A 16,407-nucleotide genomic window follows, 5' to 3' on the forward strand; every position below is an offset into this window, starting at 1 on the left:
CAAATTTGCATCTATCAAGACATAATAACTATGACTTTAAGCAATTCATATAAATTGATATAATTTCTAAGATCAATATGCTACTAGATACCAAAGCCAAAAACCGAATTATCGGAAAATTTATATCACTACAACACAGAGAAACACAAAGGAACACTAATAGAACGAAAGTAAAATACAGAGAAACACAAATATATGAACAATAGATAAGGAGCATAATCTGAATAAAACATACCTAGCAAAAAATCTGAACAAAACATGCTGAGACAGAGGATCAAACATTTCGGTCCCTTTTGCCATTACGAATGGAGACAAGCCTCACTCCTACATCTCAAGTTGCGGCAAAGACAATGTAAAGAATCTTTCACCAAAACTTTACTAATGTTTATCTCTTCATTTTATTCTTTATAGATCTTGGTTTCAATGAGTATACATAATACTCCTGGGAACACATACTAGATTCGTGTTAGTGTTTCATATCAATTTTTTAATTAATCAATGTATGCTGATCATAAACGAATATATCTTGGATAAAAACAATTAGAAATTTATGTACTATACAGAATCTTTATTTAATCTTGTATTCGTAAACACATATAAGATGCAGGTAAGTGTCCTATATCATAAAAATATATAGAAGAATTAAACAAGAAGCTCTAAGTGAAAACAAGAAATTTAAATCCCAAATAACCTTAATCAAATATATAAAGGAAATTAACAAAGAAACACCAAATACTAACAAGATATAGTCATCAACTATTTAAACAAAAAATTTAATCATAAACCTAGAACACTTCAATCAAGAATAATCTAAACATATCGAGAACCCCTAGAACTCCATACTAATGCATTTTATCATAGAATACAATCTATAACAAGAAGCAACAATATATCCGCAAGAAGAACACAGTTTAGAATCGTGTACAAACACATAAGAGAATTTAATGTTTATTACCGTTATGAACATACATAGAGAACACAAAGAATTATATAATAAAACTTTAGAACCTCGTTATCTCCTCTTCTTTCTGTAGCTCCTAGGTTAATCGATGAATCTCCATAACATCAGTTTGTTAATATGATATGTATATTGTAAGGTATTATATGATAATTGATGGCTTGATTTTCTTACCAAAAATACAAATATTCTTGATGACAGAAGTTCCCTAAATTAAAGTTGTTGCCGTATATGTGAAAATATACACAACGTATTCATACATCAGAGAAGGTAATATGCCACTGTTTTTTCAATTTATTTACAATGATGCCATTATTTCATGTATAATCAATTATTTAAAGATTATATTTAATCAACGGTCTAGATTGTAGTCTCTCAAGTCTCTTGATTAGTAGGGTCTCTCTAGAACTCAACTCATATATATATGTATATATATTAATATTGTTGAAAAATTATATTTATTATCGAAAATCATAGCATTTGAATCGTTTGTTTTTTTTTTTGATGAATACTAATTCAATAAAATTTTATTGTCCAAACAATTACTACCAAAATGCATAAAAAAATATATAATATTTATTAAAAATCATGTAGAAATCTCAAAATACCATATATATTATATGTGCTTGTGTAGTTTGAACCCGAACAAAACACATTTATCATATCCATGTTGTAAGTAATATGTCGACAAAATTAGTAACACCGATTCATAGAGCGATCAAGAGTTTGAATAAATTTATAAATTCGATACAATTATTTAAATCACATGAAAAATTATCGATACACAGGTATCTAGTAGGCTGATTGTGTTTCCAAAAAAATCTTGCTAACATTGTCCTATACCTTCGGACATAAATTATGATTCGCTCTATATTTGTGTAAAATATGAATTAGGATTTTGACCTTTTAATTGGATAGTAAAAAAATTAATAAATTTCATATACTAATTAATTTAATAATTAATAACTTGACAATATATGTGATATCTCATTTTTAACTTAACCGTAGTTATGGATTAGTGAGAGTGGGTTTTTTGAATATAATTTTTTAAAGTTACTTGCATTATCCTGCAATAAATATACTATTATGGTTAAATTGAAAAAAACATGATAGTTGTATAGTTTTTTTGGTAATTAAGTCATTTTATTAATGATATGTTTTTCATTAGTTTTTATTTTACTTTCCGTATGTTTTTAAAAATATATTATATTCATATCTTTTTTCTTTTTAATTATGAGTTTGTAGACTTTTTTCTTTTTCGTTTTTAGATAGTTTTATTATTCAATTGTCTGTATGAACTTATAATGTTGTTTTTATTTGTATTGTAATTTTTTAGGGTACGTGAGTGGAAAAAAAAAATGATAGTGGGACCTATTATGAGTACTTTCTTATCGAACTTAAAATTTTATTGTCTAAGTGTCCCCGGTCATCTTGCATATCTGAGGGTTAGATGATAAATTATGAACGAAAGGAACTCCTAACAGCGGCTATTGTATACCGATACAATTTATCATACGAGAATGTATCTTGTGAAAAAAATAAAAAATAAGAATCGAAGATCCCTAACATTTCCCTTTTTTCCCCTTTCTTAGAAACTTTGTTGACTAAGGGGCCATTTCGGTTAACTCGAAAGAAGCGACTTCTTACTTAAATTAAAGAAGTGGAGTAGAAGTGAGAAGTACGTAAATAAGTTAACAAAGTATTTGGAAAAGAAGCAGAAGCTGTGAAAGAAATGTTAGTATTCTTAGTTTCGTAAAAGTATTTCTACTTATTTACACAAACGGGTCAAGAAAAATAGAAGATATTCCTTAAATATATAACAAAATATGCATTTTTAAGGGATTACTACATTTTATTGAATGGGAACTCCAGCAACATTCCCTATTTCTATTCCCTATTATTATTATAATATTATATTCAACTTGTAAGTAGGAGAGAGAAAGGAGGGAAAGAGTGGGAAAAAGGAGAGAAGTGGATATTTTATTTCTAAAAATAGTATGAGGAATGGTTCCACAATCCTTAAAAACGAGGAATGAAATGAGCATCCTAACTTTTTAAGAAATGACTAGGACTCTGCAGCAGAGTTGTGTTTTATGTCATATTTCTTATATTGATAGTTTAGAACACCATATAGCTAAACTGCTGGAGACGATCTTATCCGAAACAAACCGTCCTAAAACTTTAGGATCCTGAAATCAACATAGGGCCCGTAATATATATCATTGGGCCTGGGTATGTTAAAATTTCTTTAATCAATAATTGTCTCATCAGTGGCAGTGTGGCACAGTCAGTTTAAGAAGAAAGGTTGTCGGAAGTAGCAGCAGCAAGTAAAAATGGTGGAAGAAGGAGAAATACATGGTGATTGGGAAATGGTGGAAGCTGAACCACGTCCTCCTACTCCTCCTACCCCTTGTCTTCCTTTTTCTCCTGCAGGTACCTGCTCGTTATATTCATATATTTGTATATATTTGTTTACATTTGTTTTTATCAATTTGCAGTCCTTTTAGTTGTGTTTTAACTAGTCCTATGATGATAGCATCACATTCCCATGTGGGTTTCCTTGTTATCAAGAACCCCTTTTGTTCTTTTGTACTAATAACAACTCTCTCTCTCTGTGTGGGTGGGTTTCTGAGATTATGAATAAAAATTGAAACTTTACAATGTTAACTTTTTGATTCTTTGTGCCTTTCGATGCTGTGATCTGATTGGGTGATTGATATGGTTTTCTTTAATGTTTTTGATTGGCCATGTGTTGTTTATTTTTGTATAATTGATGAAATTGAGTTGAGACTATACACAGAGGGGTATTACAATTCATTGCTTGATCAGTCCTAGTAAGTAAAGTAATGATTGTGGACTCGATAACTATAACATCTTTTACAGTAACTCGTTGAATTAAATAATGGCCTCCACTAGGGAAATAGACAGTTATTCCAGTGCTTTGTTTTTTCCCCTTTCTATTCAAGTGCCAACAATTTGCAACGTATAATTGATGTCACACAGATATCCATATGGGGATTGAACAATTAGAGGTCCAAGATGAAGAAGAAGAAGATGGGCCGCCACCTGGGTGGAATTTTATTCCTCAGCTACAAAGTAACAAGGGGGATGAAAATATGGATGATGATGAAGAAGGGCCACCGCCTGGGTGGGACTTCAAGCCAAAACCAGAACAACTAACGGAACATGAAAATAAAGACATCAAGGAAGCAGAACAGCCACCTGATTGGCATTTTGTTTCCCTTCAAGAACCAGAAATAGGGTCCCACCATGATGACATTGAAGAAGGACCTCCACCTGGGTGGCCTTCAGTGCTGCCAGCACAACAAAATATGATGGCTGAAAAACAAGAAAGCAAAGTAGGCAGTGAACTTGGGTCCCATTCTGTGCATTCACCGCAAATCAGAACAAGGAGTGAGTTAGAAGCTCTAAAAGCTAAAGAAATTGGGATCCAGCATGGGAAGAGTTCCATTGATCTGCTACAACCTATAGTGGAATATAAACAAGATACCGAAGAAGCGCAACCAGGGTTAAATTCTATACTTCTACCACAGCCTCAAGTGACCTCTCCAATGGTGCCGCCATCACCATTGCAACTTTCAGGTCCTTTTCCAAAATCCTTCTGTATAATGCATGCATTTCCCTTTACTATCTTTTGAACTGTTACATGTTCTATGTCGGTTTTGTTTAGTAACCAAAAAGTATGTTGCATAAAGCTTCTGGCTCCCATTAAATCAGCCAAAATCTATTATTATTTCAATCCTCTTACTCATACAATCTGGCTACCATTAAATCAGCAAAATCTAATGTTAATTTTAGTCCTCTTGTACAATCAAAAATTGTTTCACTGTTTTTCTCTTCAGTTAATTTCTAGAAATTCTGTAATATTTTATTCTTTTATGTAAAAAATATAGAAAATACCTATTTTGTAAAGATGCTTCAAGACACTCAAGTGGAAAAACATATGGCCCTATGACACTCCATCCTGACATTCTGTAATATCTTCTGTCACCTACTGGGATCTTGTGCATGCTTTCTATTAATACCATTTTGCACAGCAGAACCTTCACACTATTGGAACTCACCCAAGAAGATCCATGTTTTAGTGTTTACTCCACTGAAATTAAGATCCACACTTATTGCAAACCAAAAGTTAAAATTCTTTTTGACGAAATAGAGAATTTTTGGTTCCCTTATTAAAATCTTTCTAATGTTTTCATTTTAACCTCAGGTTGTTAGTAATTAGTTAACTAGGTGAATTCTGTATCTATCTATCTATTAGAATGGCTTTTAGTCCAATCATGAGTACAAAAAGGGGTAAATAAAATTGAGTAAGTATTACATGTAAGAGTGTTTGGTAAGTCAAAGACATTTAATCAACAAAGATTTTGAAATTTTTTACTTGATATTTTGAGTTTTGGCTTCTAACATTAGATATTTTACCTGCATAATAAAATTGTTTATTTTATATTAAATTTTTATGAACTAAAATTTTGGTTTTTATATTTTTATTTAGAAAAGAAGTTAAGAATAATAATTTAAACTATCGTTCAAAACACCAAAAAACGTGTGTTGAAAATCAAAGTGCAACCTAAGAGAAGGAGTATTAAACAACTCATTCAAGTAGAAAATATTAATAAATTAATTTTATAAAATATAAACATGTTAAAATTTTATTTAAACTTTGTTAAGTTGGTATACGTATAAAAATAGAAGTAAAAAGGAACAGTTACATATATCCTATAAAAGTTTAATTACATTCTGATCAGCAGCGTTAGTCATTAGTGATGACGGTAAACAGTAGTAAAACAAGACAGTCATTGTTGCACATATTAGTAACAGCTATCTTTTACTCCTTCTACAATAATCGAGGCATCGTCTTCTTCGTTTTCTCCTCTTCTCCAAGCATTCTGCATCTTCTTTCTTTTGTTTTTCCTTTTCTCTATAAATATTTAAGCCTTCTATTTACCTCTTCTTCTTTTTTCTTGATTTTTTCTTCTTGAAAGACTAAGTCGCTGGAGTTTCTGTGGATCGCCGGAACTGACGAATTGAACGTGAATCACAGCGATTTGGTATGGAATCGAACCGTGTTCCGGGACGGACGATTTTGTTCTTGATTTTCTGGAATGTTTTGCGTTCCTCGTAACCATGATCCATCCCCATAGTTAAGGAAAAATTATAGGAAGATTATTGACTGGCCATAGGACGAAAGTTTCATAATTGAAAGGTTATGGTACTATTGAATTTTCAAGTGCTGTGTTTTGGTTTAATCTAAGTGGTTGTCAATTTAAGCCTCAAACATATGTTATGGTGCCTATAAGTTTAAAATGTTTTATGTCCCCTGAGTAGAATGAAATAAAGCTTTAAGATTTATGAAATACACGAACAGTGTTCAGATTTGACACAATAAGAAAATATTCATGGCATCAGTAATGATTTGATTCCAATATGTAGCTTACTACTTTCGTTATGACGGAGTTTCAATGAGCTAGGCTTACATTATATTACCTGAATCGAGTATCCTATATACCCAAGAAGGAAACTTGTTTAGTGATGGAAATGCCAGACCCAAGGGCTCTCTTTGTTTTTATTTCTGTTTTGTTCCTCTCTGAGCATGAATTATTAAAGCCTCCAAGTCTGTATGGCGTACCATTACTAATGTTAAACTTCTTATTAGGATAATATCTACAACTTTGAAATGTGAAAAGATGATATATTTTTTAATCCTGGACACCAAGACCTGTAAGAAGGAAACCTATTTGAACTTTTAAGTGTTTTAACTAGTAAATATTTTGGACATTGCAGGTGTTTTAGTAATAAATATAGAATGGAGTAAAATTAAGAATTTGCTGGGAAGTATCAATGTTAGGGTAAAATACTAAAATTACTTAATATGGTTTAATATACCTAAACTAAAGCAGTGACTTTAAGCTCATTACTCTGTGTGACTGTGTCTGTAAACATATCAACTCTGAGCAATTATAAAACCTTGTTAACTAGCATTTGTGAACATGAAACCTAATCTCTGGAATAGATTTGATCAGATCATTATGTGCAGGTAAATTACATAAAGTTATTGGTTAGTACATTTTTAACCTGATTAAAATAAACTTGAAAAATGAAGACATGATTAAATGATTTGCCAACATATGATCAAATAAGCAAATTGTCTAGATGCAGCAGTTTGTTCTTGTGGGGTATATGTAATTAGCTTATGCTTCAAACCAGGAAATCTGAAATCAATTACCGTTCAGATACAGATAGAAAGAGCGAACAAGAGGTTGCAGATGAGGAAGAGCCTCCTCCTGGGTGGAATTCAACAGAGAAAAATAAATTCAACAGTGAACATAAAGACACCAAAGAAGGGGAAACACGTGTTAGGACGTCTCCAGCAAAAACCGAAATTGAGCTTGAAAAACAAGATATCTTAGAAGGTGCAGACGAAGAAAGGGCTCCGCCCGGGTGGTATTCTATAGACAAGGATATAATTAGCTGTGAACATCAAGACATTAAAGATGGGGCATCACTGTCATCAACGTCTTCAGCAAAATTGGAAATCAAGATTGAAAAACAAGATATCATAGATGAAGGGCCACCACCTGGGTGGAACCTCATGCCCCCTCCACAAAGTAAATCTGGGAGCGAGAATCAAGCAATAAAAGGTGAAGGGCCTTCGCGTGGATTACATTTAGGCCCTCCACCACCTAAACTAGATAGTATACAACAAGAAATTGGAGAAGAAAGGCCTCAGAGCATGTCAAATTCCCTGTGTCAACAATCAAAAGTGGGACACCGTCAACAAGAAGTCAAAGAAGAAAGGCCTCATCCAGGATCAAATTGCATGCCCCCACCTTCACCTCAAATACGACCTCCAATGCCGGTAAATCCTATGTCAACATCTGCTAGGAGACCACCACCATCTGGAAATCATTCAGGTAAATTATATTGGCTTTTACTTTAATTATTTCACTTCATGTTTTATTTTTTCCTGCATTTTTTAAAATCTCAAGAATTATAACTTCTAGAGTTGGAAGTGGTCTAAGATGTAGTCTATATATTATTTGTTGCACGCTTGCGTTAATCATATTAGCCGATAACATGTAACTCCTTTGACTATTTCAATTGCTTTTTCAACATGCTATTATCTTGTTTATTGTTTATCTGTCTTCTTTTTACATGTAGCTTTACTGATTTCAGAAAAAGGCATCCTTAATACCCACTGTTTTGTTCCTTGGAGTGTCGTTACTGTAAGCTCCTAGTGGTATGAATTTAGTTGACCCCAATTACCAACATGTTGGATCTGCTGGATGCAAATAGAAATTTAAATTATGATTAACATTTTTATGAATTGGAATCTGTTGTATAAGGAAAAAATTTATTTATGGGCAATCAGTATTGTGCCCTCCGGATCTTGTAAGATACTGATTTTTTAATTCACTTTTTTTTAAAATGATAAAATATCTGATGATCGTAATCTTGCAGATCATTGGCAACACATGTTCACAGTTGTAGGCTTTTCAGTATGATCTGTGTTATCCTGTCAATAAAATTCTAGGCCCATAAAGAATATAAAAAAAAGTTGGTTTCCCTTAAATGATGCCTTAACAATATGCTTAGATAATATGTAATTCTTTATGCTGTCTTCACTTGGTGAAACTTTTGTCCTGCATGATTCTCAACCACGTGGTTAAAATGTACTATATTTTCTTCTGTAGTCTTCTGGTAATTACTTGTCAAAATCTTACTTCTACACTTGTGATTTCACACATTGCATATGATAATTCTTGCCTAACCGAACATTCCACATCTGCATCTGTAAGTGCAATTTTTTTTTTCTATCATTCAGTTCGATAACTGACTCTTTATTTTCACCAACACTATTTCTCTGAATGCAATTTTCTTCTTTGGCAGAAATGGGTCAAATGGTGTGTGGTTCCTGTCGCCGCTTGCTTAGCTATACAAGAGGAGCTAAATATGTAAAATGTTCATGCTGTCAGACTGTCAACCTTGTTCTAGAAGGTACCCCTTCCTGTTTACTGAAACATATGTCATCTTCTGAAAGGTCTTAATGATGGGACTGACAATATTCAAGTCGTTCATAACCGTGGATTAATATATTACTGTTAGATATGCATCTAAGTAATTTACATCTTGATAGGAACATCTTAATATTACTGGACATTCTGTCTGCATCTATGACATCCACATCTTCACAGACCAAATTTTGTGTCAGGGATCTGATCTGAAATGTTATTGGCAAACAAATGTCTTTTGACCTGTTATTATATCCATGTTTTTTGTTAAATTATAGTTTTGCCGTAATACTGCATTGATTAGTTGGCACATAGTTTGACCTGTTATTGTTAAATTTTATTACTCCCTCGGCCCCTTTTTAGTTGTCACTTTGACTTTTTGCATGTAATTTAAGGTGACTAAAAAGATATTTCCGCTGATTATTTTTATTAATCTCTTTTTCTGAATTAAACTTTATAGTCTATATTTTTATTCAAATAAAGAAAATTCAAAAAATAATGAGTGAAAGTATCTTTTTTAACCGCACTAAATTATGTGCAAAAAGTTAAAATGACAACTAAAAAGGGACAAAGGGAGTATTTACTTCAATAATAACAGGGAGAGGTCTGTTAACTGTCTGTCTGTGAGTGGTTGTAAATTGTTTACTGTACAAGTGCATATTTTCTGCTCTTCCAATGTGTGGAATAAGATCTCTTTTCAATTTGGCGGTTTCCAGATTTGGCTAGGGATTAGCAGTCACATTTTGGCTCAGCTTCACTCCGTTCATTTCTTTATTGTTGTCTTCAAAGGATTAAGCAAACTAATTAAAGATTGTAAACAATACATTGGGATGCAAGATAAATCCATGAGATATGGATCAACCAAGTGAATATGACCCCGGAAAGCCAATTCTTGGAATTTAATATATAGATATTCCGGATCACTTAGATATAATGTTTATCTGTAACGTGTGATAGTCATTTTCTAATCATATAGGCAGGAGTTCTCTGTTAGTATTTAATTCATTCTAGGAAATTTTTGTAGGAGCGATAAGTGGGAGGAATCATTTATTAGATCATCAAAAAGTTTATTATTGAGATTAATATTGTTGTTTTCTTTTGTGAAAGAAATATCATCAGAAATACTTTACAACCACCTCATTCACCCTTCACTATGATGTTGTCTACTCAAATAAATTGATGATAACATATCAATGTTGTCCATAATAATTATTTAGAATGGAGAAGCACACATTATACTTGAAATTAAGGATATGGTGGGAAAATTAAATGATTCAATAATGCTATAAAGCACATTGACAATAATAGCATGTTGTCGTTCTAGTGGAATACTGTAACCTTTATTGTCAAAACTTATAAAAACACAATAGCATTCAAATTTCCAGCTGGACTCTTACACATGGAAAGGAAATACAAGGAAACAACACATTCTGTGATGTATTGGACTGTATTCATTTCCACTATCATGGTTACTTACTACTTTATCATCTCCATTACCCAGTAACTGAGGCATATATGATATATAATTCTACTCTATCATCTCCTTAAGCAAGTAACTGAGGCATATATGATGTATAATTCTATTATTCTAACATCTAAGTACTCATTATCCCAGTTATAGTTTTTATAGAGGTTCAAAGAGCAATATAATGATATAATCATATAAGTTGTTCATAATACATTATGGGCGTTTGGTTGATGGTTAATGAGCCCGGTTAACGGGAATCGGAACCTAATACCTATACATTGTGTTTGGATTAGTAAAATTTTTGCTTGGAATGGGAACCTCATTCCCTCTTAAAGGGTAAATCAATACCTCCACACCCCTTGGGTTACCATTTCCCATACCCTCCATTCCCATACCCCTCATTCCTATTCCCCATTCCCATACCCCTCATTCCTATTCCCCATTCCCATTCCCACCAATCATCCAAACACCCCCTTTCATTACTGCAATCTACTGAAGCCAACCTAAACTGGTTCTTTTCGTTAGGTCTGAAGGATATTTTAATTAATTGATCTAATATTTCTTTGGCAGCTCATCAAGTTGGGCAGGTAAAATGTGGTGGGTGTGAAGTTCTGCTGATGTACCAGTTCGGAGCAAATGCAGTTCAGTGTGCATCTTGTCGTCATTTGACTGAAATTGTGGTCTGTAATGCAACTCTTCTTTGAAACAAGCACAAAAGTCTGATGGTTTTGGATTGAGTTTCTGATTATTTTTTATTCTTTTTTGTGGATGAAGGCACAGAACAGACGACCTCCCCTTTCCGTGCAGCAGGCCCATGGTCGACGTCATGGAATCTCTAATCGTTAGAATAACATGGTATGGTTATTTCTGCATACAAGCTTGGAAGCTGGACAGTAAAGCATTGCAGTCAAAGATATAGTCCAAATAAATTTGAAATCTTGGTCCTCCATGGATCACAGTATTGTAACTCTATAGGAACATGTTAGTAATTAACATCTTGACGACTCGCAAGTACTATAATTTAACTGTTTTCTTTTTCCATCTGTCAGGCTGCCTTGTGCTTTCATAAACAAAAAGATACTCCCTCCATGCCCTCAATTGTTTATACATTGGGGGATGGGGGTTCAGCGCTCTCATAAAATATAGTTTGATAAATTATTTAGATTTTTTTTCTTCTAAATAAATATTTACTATTTAAATTTTTGTACAGAAAAGAAAAATTTCAAAAAAAAAGTTATGAAACTGTTTTATATATGCGTCTTAAAATATATGTCGAGCAATGCAAAAAAAAACTATAAAGAAATGAGAGGAATAGAGGATGTAATATGAATAGACTAGTGACCAGATATCAATTATGATGAAATTTTTATCAAGAATCATCATGTTCGTTTTTATTAGTTCAAAAATAAAAGAGAGCTAGTTACTACTACTACTGGGACAAGCACACTGCACACATTTAAAACCTTCGTTTTTATTAATTCAAAAGTAAAAGAGAGCTAGTTACTACTATTACTACTACTACTGGGACAAGCACACTGCACACATTTAAAACCTTGGGCTTAAAAATATAATCAGCCTTCAGTAATCTATAATATTATCGGCAGGCCTAAAAGTTTGCAATTGCATCAGTAGTGCAATAAAAAGAAAGGACCAGAAAGATAGCCAGACTTGCTATATAGTGGTAGCTCCAGAGGTTTAGTTGCGCAAGACAGTATTAATGGAAAGTTATCCAACCTGATTCTGGATTCATTTGATTGAGAAATGCCAGCATTCTTTCTATTTATGTACATACATACAACTCATAATCTAAAGTGTGAGGGTCTGGTGTACTTGGTCCTAAACACTTGAATCAGAAAGTTCCTGGCCTCTTCTTGGAGCTTTCAGTCATCTGCTGGGAAGTCATCATCTGATTCAGGTTCGAGAAAGGAACCTAGAGTTTTTCTGAGAATGCTGAATGTTTTGTCATCCTGCAAAACAGAGAAAATTGACTACTTAATGATGTTATTGTCGAGAAATGGAGGGGAACACAAAAAGTTTTGCAAGGTCGGTTACCTGCTTCTTCTTTTTGAGTGATTCTTCTAGTTCAGCAATTCTATTGGCACATGCTTTCTCCTGTTCTGATATCAGACCCTTTTCCTTCTTTCCTGAAATCCATATTCAAGAATCAAGTGACTGTAATTCTTAATATGAAGTTAGGGAAGCCACTCTTCTTACTCTGTTGTTCATATCGAATGAACAGCTTTTCCTTCTCATCTTCAAATTTGGAAAAGGTATCTGCAATACATAAACAAAAGTTGAAAAGATACTTCCCAAAGAAGAAAAGGTTTAGAAGTTCCTATAGTAAAATAGTTGTGTTATACCAAGTCTTAATCCATTCAGGCTACTGGGATGGGTGGTCTATTCTACATTTTTAACTGTTTTTGTGCTAACAAATTGGCATCAATGGATCTAACAAGGCATCTAAAATACAAAAAGCATTTGGAGCGCAACACCAGTATATCCACAGAAGGCATAAGTTTTTATTACTATCCACTTCTACTAGTTAACCGTCGAATACTAAAATAGTTGCAATAGTTGCGTTGTACCATGTCTTGTTCCATTCAGGGTACTGGGATGAGTGGTCTATTCTGTACTCTTAACTGTGTTTGTGCTAACAAATTGGCATCACTGGATCTAACAAGGCATCTAAAAACGAACACCTGTTTCACTAACATGTATTTGGCACACGATACCAGTATATCCATAGAAGGCACAAGTATCTATTACTGTTCACTCCTACTAGTTAACCATCGAATACTAAAATAGTCGCGTTGTACTAAGTCTTGTTCCATTCAAGGTACTTGGATGAGTGGTCTATTCTATATTCTTAACTGTGTTTGTGCTAACAAATTGGCATAATGGGATTTAACAAGGCATCTAATATACAAATAACCTGTTTCACAAACATGTATTTGGCCAGTATATCCATAGAAGGCACAGGTATCTACTACTATTCACTTCTACTAGTTAACCATCGAATAATATTAATATGCATTGCATCCTTGATCATCTAATTCATAATGGAAGTGCCTTGATGAAATATTGCTAGCAAGTTACTAACAGAGATATTGCAAGTTTTTATGATTTGTAGTTACAATAACTCATCATTCATTTCTTTTCTGGGTTGTAGACATCATAACAAGATTCTAGGGATATTACGCAGAGATAGATGATTATTCTAACCTAGACCCCAAACTATTAAAATGTACCTTGTAGAGCCTGGACATGTGCAGCCTTCTCCTTGTTGAAATTATCACAAAGGGCTTGAAACTTGGCAGCCTCACTCTTCAGTAAGTTTTCACACTGCAATTAAAATCAGCTTCACATTAACAAAAGAAGTGAGTGGTTATACAAACTACGATCACCATTTGCAGACCTCTTTTGAGCTCTTTGAAAGAGCCTTGCCAAAGCTTTGCCTGCCATGAGAAGGAAATTCTTAGGATTATAGGATATCTAACATGTGAAACCACATTATTCACTAGAGTGCACATGATCTTTTAATACTTTCTCACCTTTCCTTTTCTATTTTTGACTTCAGTTCATCAATCTTAGCTTTGATATCCAAAGATACACTGTCAGCAAGACAATATCATTAGTCAGTAAGCAGTTCATCAGATATATTCACCCAAGTTTGATCACCACCCTAAATAGATTAATCATACATTTTTGCAGTGATGATTTTATGAAAAGATAAAATTGCATCCTAAATAACAAGTGAACTCTTGAAATAGAAGAGCAACTTCCACCAGCATCCAGCAGATTCACATACTTGTGTAGATAACAAAAATAAAAAAAACAAAGATACACACAAAAGTTCATTAATCAACAAAATTCATGAACAAGACACACACACACACACACACACAGGTGTTTCTTTTGAAAAATACAGAATTCTAGTAATCATACACAATCACACACAGCTATACACATCAAAATATACAGAGTACTAGTAATCATTAATCGTACTTGTGCAGATAGTAGAATCGAATCATAATCCTACACACAAAACTAGGTTCAGTTCCATATAGTCAATTAGTCTTTCTGATTCCTGAGCACGTGGCGAACAGTTTCAATAAAATCCTAAGATTATCAGAAATAAATCACTGAAACACGAGAACAAATTTCGATAATATCCAATAGATTCAGCTTATGTGTATCATACACATAAAACATTTTATAGATCTAGTTCTGATTTGTTAGTCCGTAAATAGAATCACTAATCAAGGATATCCGTGCACAAAATCACACTCACACAGCTGTAAACATCAATAGATTTAGACAGAAAATTTGTAACTAACAGAGTCATAATAAAGCAACTATCGGAAAAAAGCACACTGATGTACACAAAACTAGATTCAATTTTCATTCAAAAAATTTTAAACAGAACAATTAATAATCTACCGAAGCTGTAAACAAACATACACAGGCGAACACACAAAACATACTCAACTGTCCGAATCGAACAAATCAAATTGCTAATATCTAAGCAATCCTAAAAACAAATGAAATGAGAGAGACAGAGAGAGAGGGAGAGAGAGAGAGAGAGACAGAGAGAGAGGGAGAGAGAGAGAGAGAGAGAGAGAGAGAGAGAGACCTGGAGATAGTTTCCTCGTTCTTCTTCTGACCGTCTTTCTGCGCTTTCTCTTTGATCTGCTGCAACGCCGTCATTATCCCTTTTATATCACTGCAATTTTCACACACACACACACACATCAAATCATCGAATTCGTCAATATCTCATAACGAACATTTATATGTATACGAAATTCGAAATTATAGGCAGAGATGAATGGAACCGACCTAGAGAACTCAGGCCCGAAGACATCGTCGTCATCGTCGACGAGTACTCGCTGTTTGAGTGATTTCGCTTTGGAAGGCTCCGTGGCTTCCGACGCTCTCTTCTTCTTCGAGCTTCCTTTCGCCGTCGACATCTCTGAATCTGTGTACTGTGTGTTTGTGTGTGATATATTGGCGCTAAAATTTTTCAGAAATGTGTGCGTGAAGTGTGGGAGTTTGAATTTATATTCAGTGATCAAGCGAATTTTGAAATCACAATAATTAATGCATACTTTTTTATTCATAGGCTCTTTCCATTAAAGTGTAATCACATATTGCGACCTCTTAAATCGTTTTTTTAATTAATTAAATATGTGATTACTGGTAACTGGAATGATGTGATAATTTTGATATTTATGTTCTATTTTTATATGACTAAAAAATTAGCAAGAGAGTTGGTGGTAAAACTACTATTTCCCGTCTGTTTTTACGTGATCATTTTTAAAATATATTTTGTCACTATTTATATGTTTATTTTCCAAACAAATTTAACGATAATTTTTTAAATCTATTTTCATCATTTCTATTTTCAGGACTTGTTTAAAATTTAGTTGAATCGCCATTTTCAGATATTAATGAGGGATATTCAAAGAAAAATTTGTACGTCCTCCGACCCTAATTACTTGTCAATTTTGATTTTCTAGGTGTCAAGTTGACCAATTTTAACTAAACATTATAAATTATCTATTGAATATTTTTAAAATTTGAAAGTTGCATATTAAAATAGACTAAAAATACTTCTAATGATATATTTTTTATTATTTCTTACAATTATATGTTACATGCAAGTTTCAGTTAAAGTATAATCAAATTGCTGGTCAAAAGTTAAAATTGACATAAAAGGGTACATATGGAGTATAAACTAACTACTATTCCTTAACATGTTTGATTTTTTCAAAATGGAGATGTAAATATGTTCTTGTACCCGATTCCGGTGGTGGTGTAGATGGTGAAGATAGTGGAAGTGGAGGTGGAGATGAAGGTGGTGAACATGGATGGAAGGAGTAATGGAGCAACAGTTTTAGTAGGAAGCTCTATTCGGCAATTTTTGATAAATAGACATAATTAGAGGT

General features: G+C 33.2%; 2 protein-coding genes across 2 annotated transcripts; one reads left to right on the forward strand and one right to left on the reverse strand.

Moving 5' to 3' along the window:
• The first annotated feature begins 3,165 nt into the window (after positions 1–3,165).
• Positions 3,166–11,500, forward strand: LOC108200082 (uncharacterized). The gene is made up of 6 exons (XM_017368141.2): positions 3,166–3,391; positions 3,962–4,561; positions 7,213–7,893; positions 8,870–8,977; positions 11,030–11,139; positions 11,234–11,500. Exons 1-6 carry the CDS (start codon positions 3,292–3,294, stop codon positions 11,303–11,305), a joined length of 1,671 nt encoding a protein of 556 aa, XP_017223630.1. The 5' UTR covers positions 3,166–3,291; the 3' UTR covers positions 11,306–11,500.
• Positions 11,501–11,991: 491 nt separating this feature from the next.
• Positions 11,992–15,561, reverse strand: LOC108198885 (uncharacterized). The gene is made up of 8 exons (XM_017366654.2): positions 15,299–15,561; positions 15,093–15,182; positions 14,011–14,070; positions 13,875–13,914; positions 13,708–13,801; positions 12,674–12,733; positions 12,512–12,603; positions 11,992–12,426 (listed from the first exon to the last, which is right to left on the reverse strand). The coding sequence occupies exons 1-8, from the start codon at positions 15,427–15,429 to the stop codon at positions 12,340–12,342; spliced, it is 654 nt and encodes a 217-aa protein (XP_017222143.1). The 5' UTR covers positions 15,430–15,561; the 3' UTR covers positions 11,992–12,339.
• Positions 15,562–16,407: the final 846 nt, after the last annotated feature.

Source organism: Daucus carota, chromosome 8, assembly GCF_001625215.2.
Source record: "Daucus carota subsp. sativus chromosome 8, DH1 v3.0, whole genome shotgun sequence".
Classification (NCBI taxonomy): domain Eukaryota; kingdom Viridiplantae; phylum Streptophyta; class Magnoliopsida; order Apiales; family Apiaceae; genus Daucus; species Daucus carota.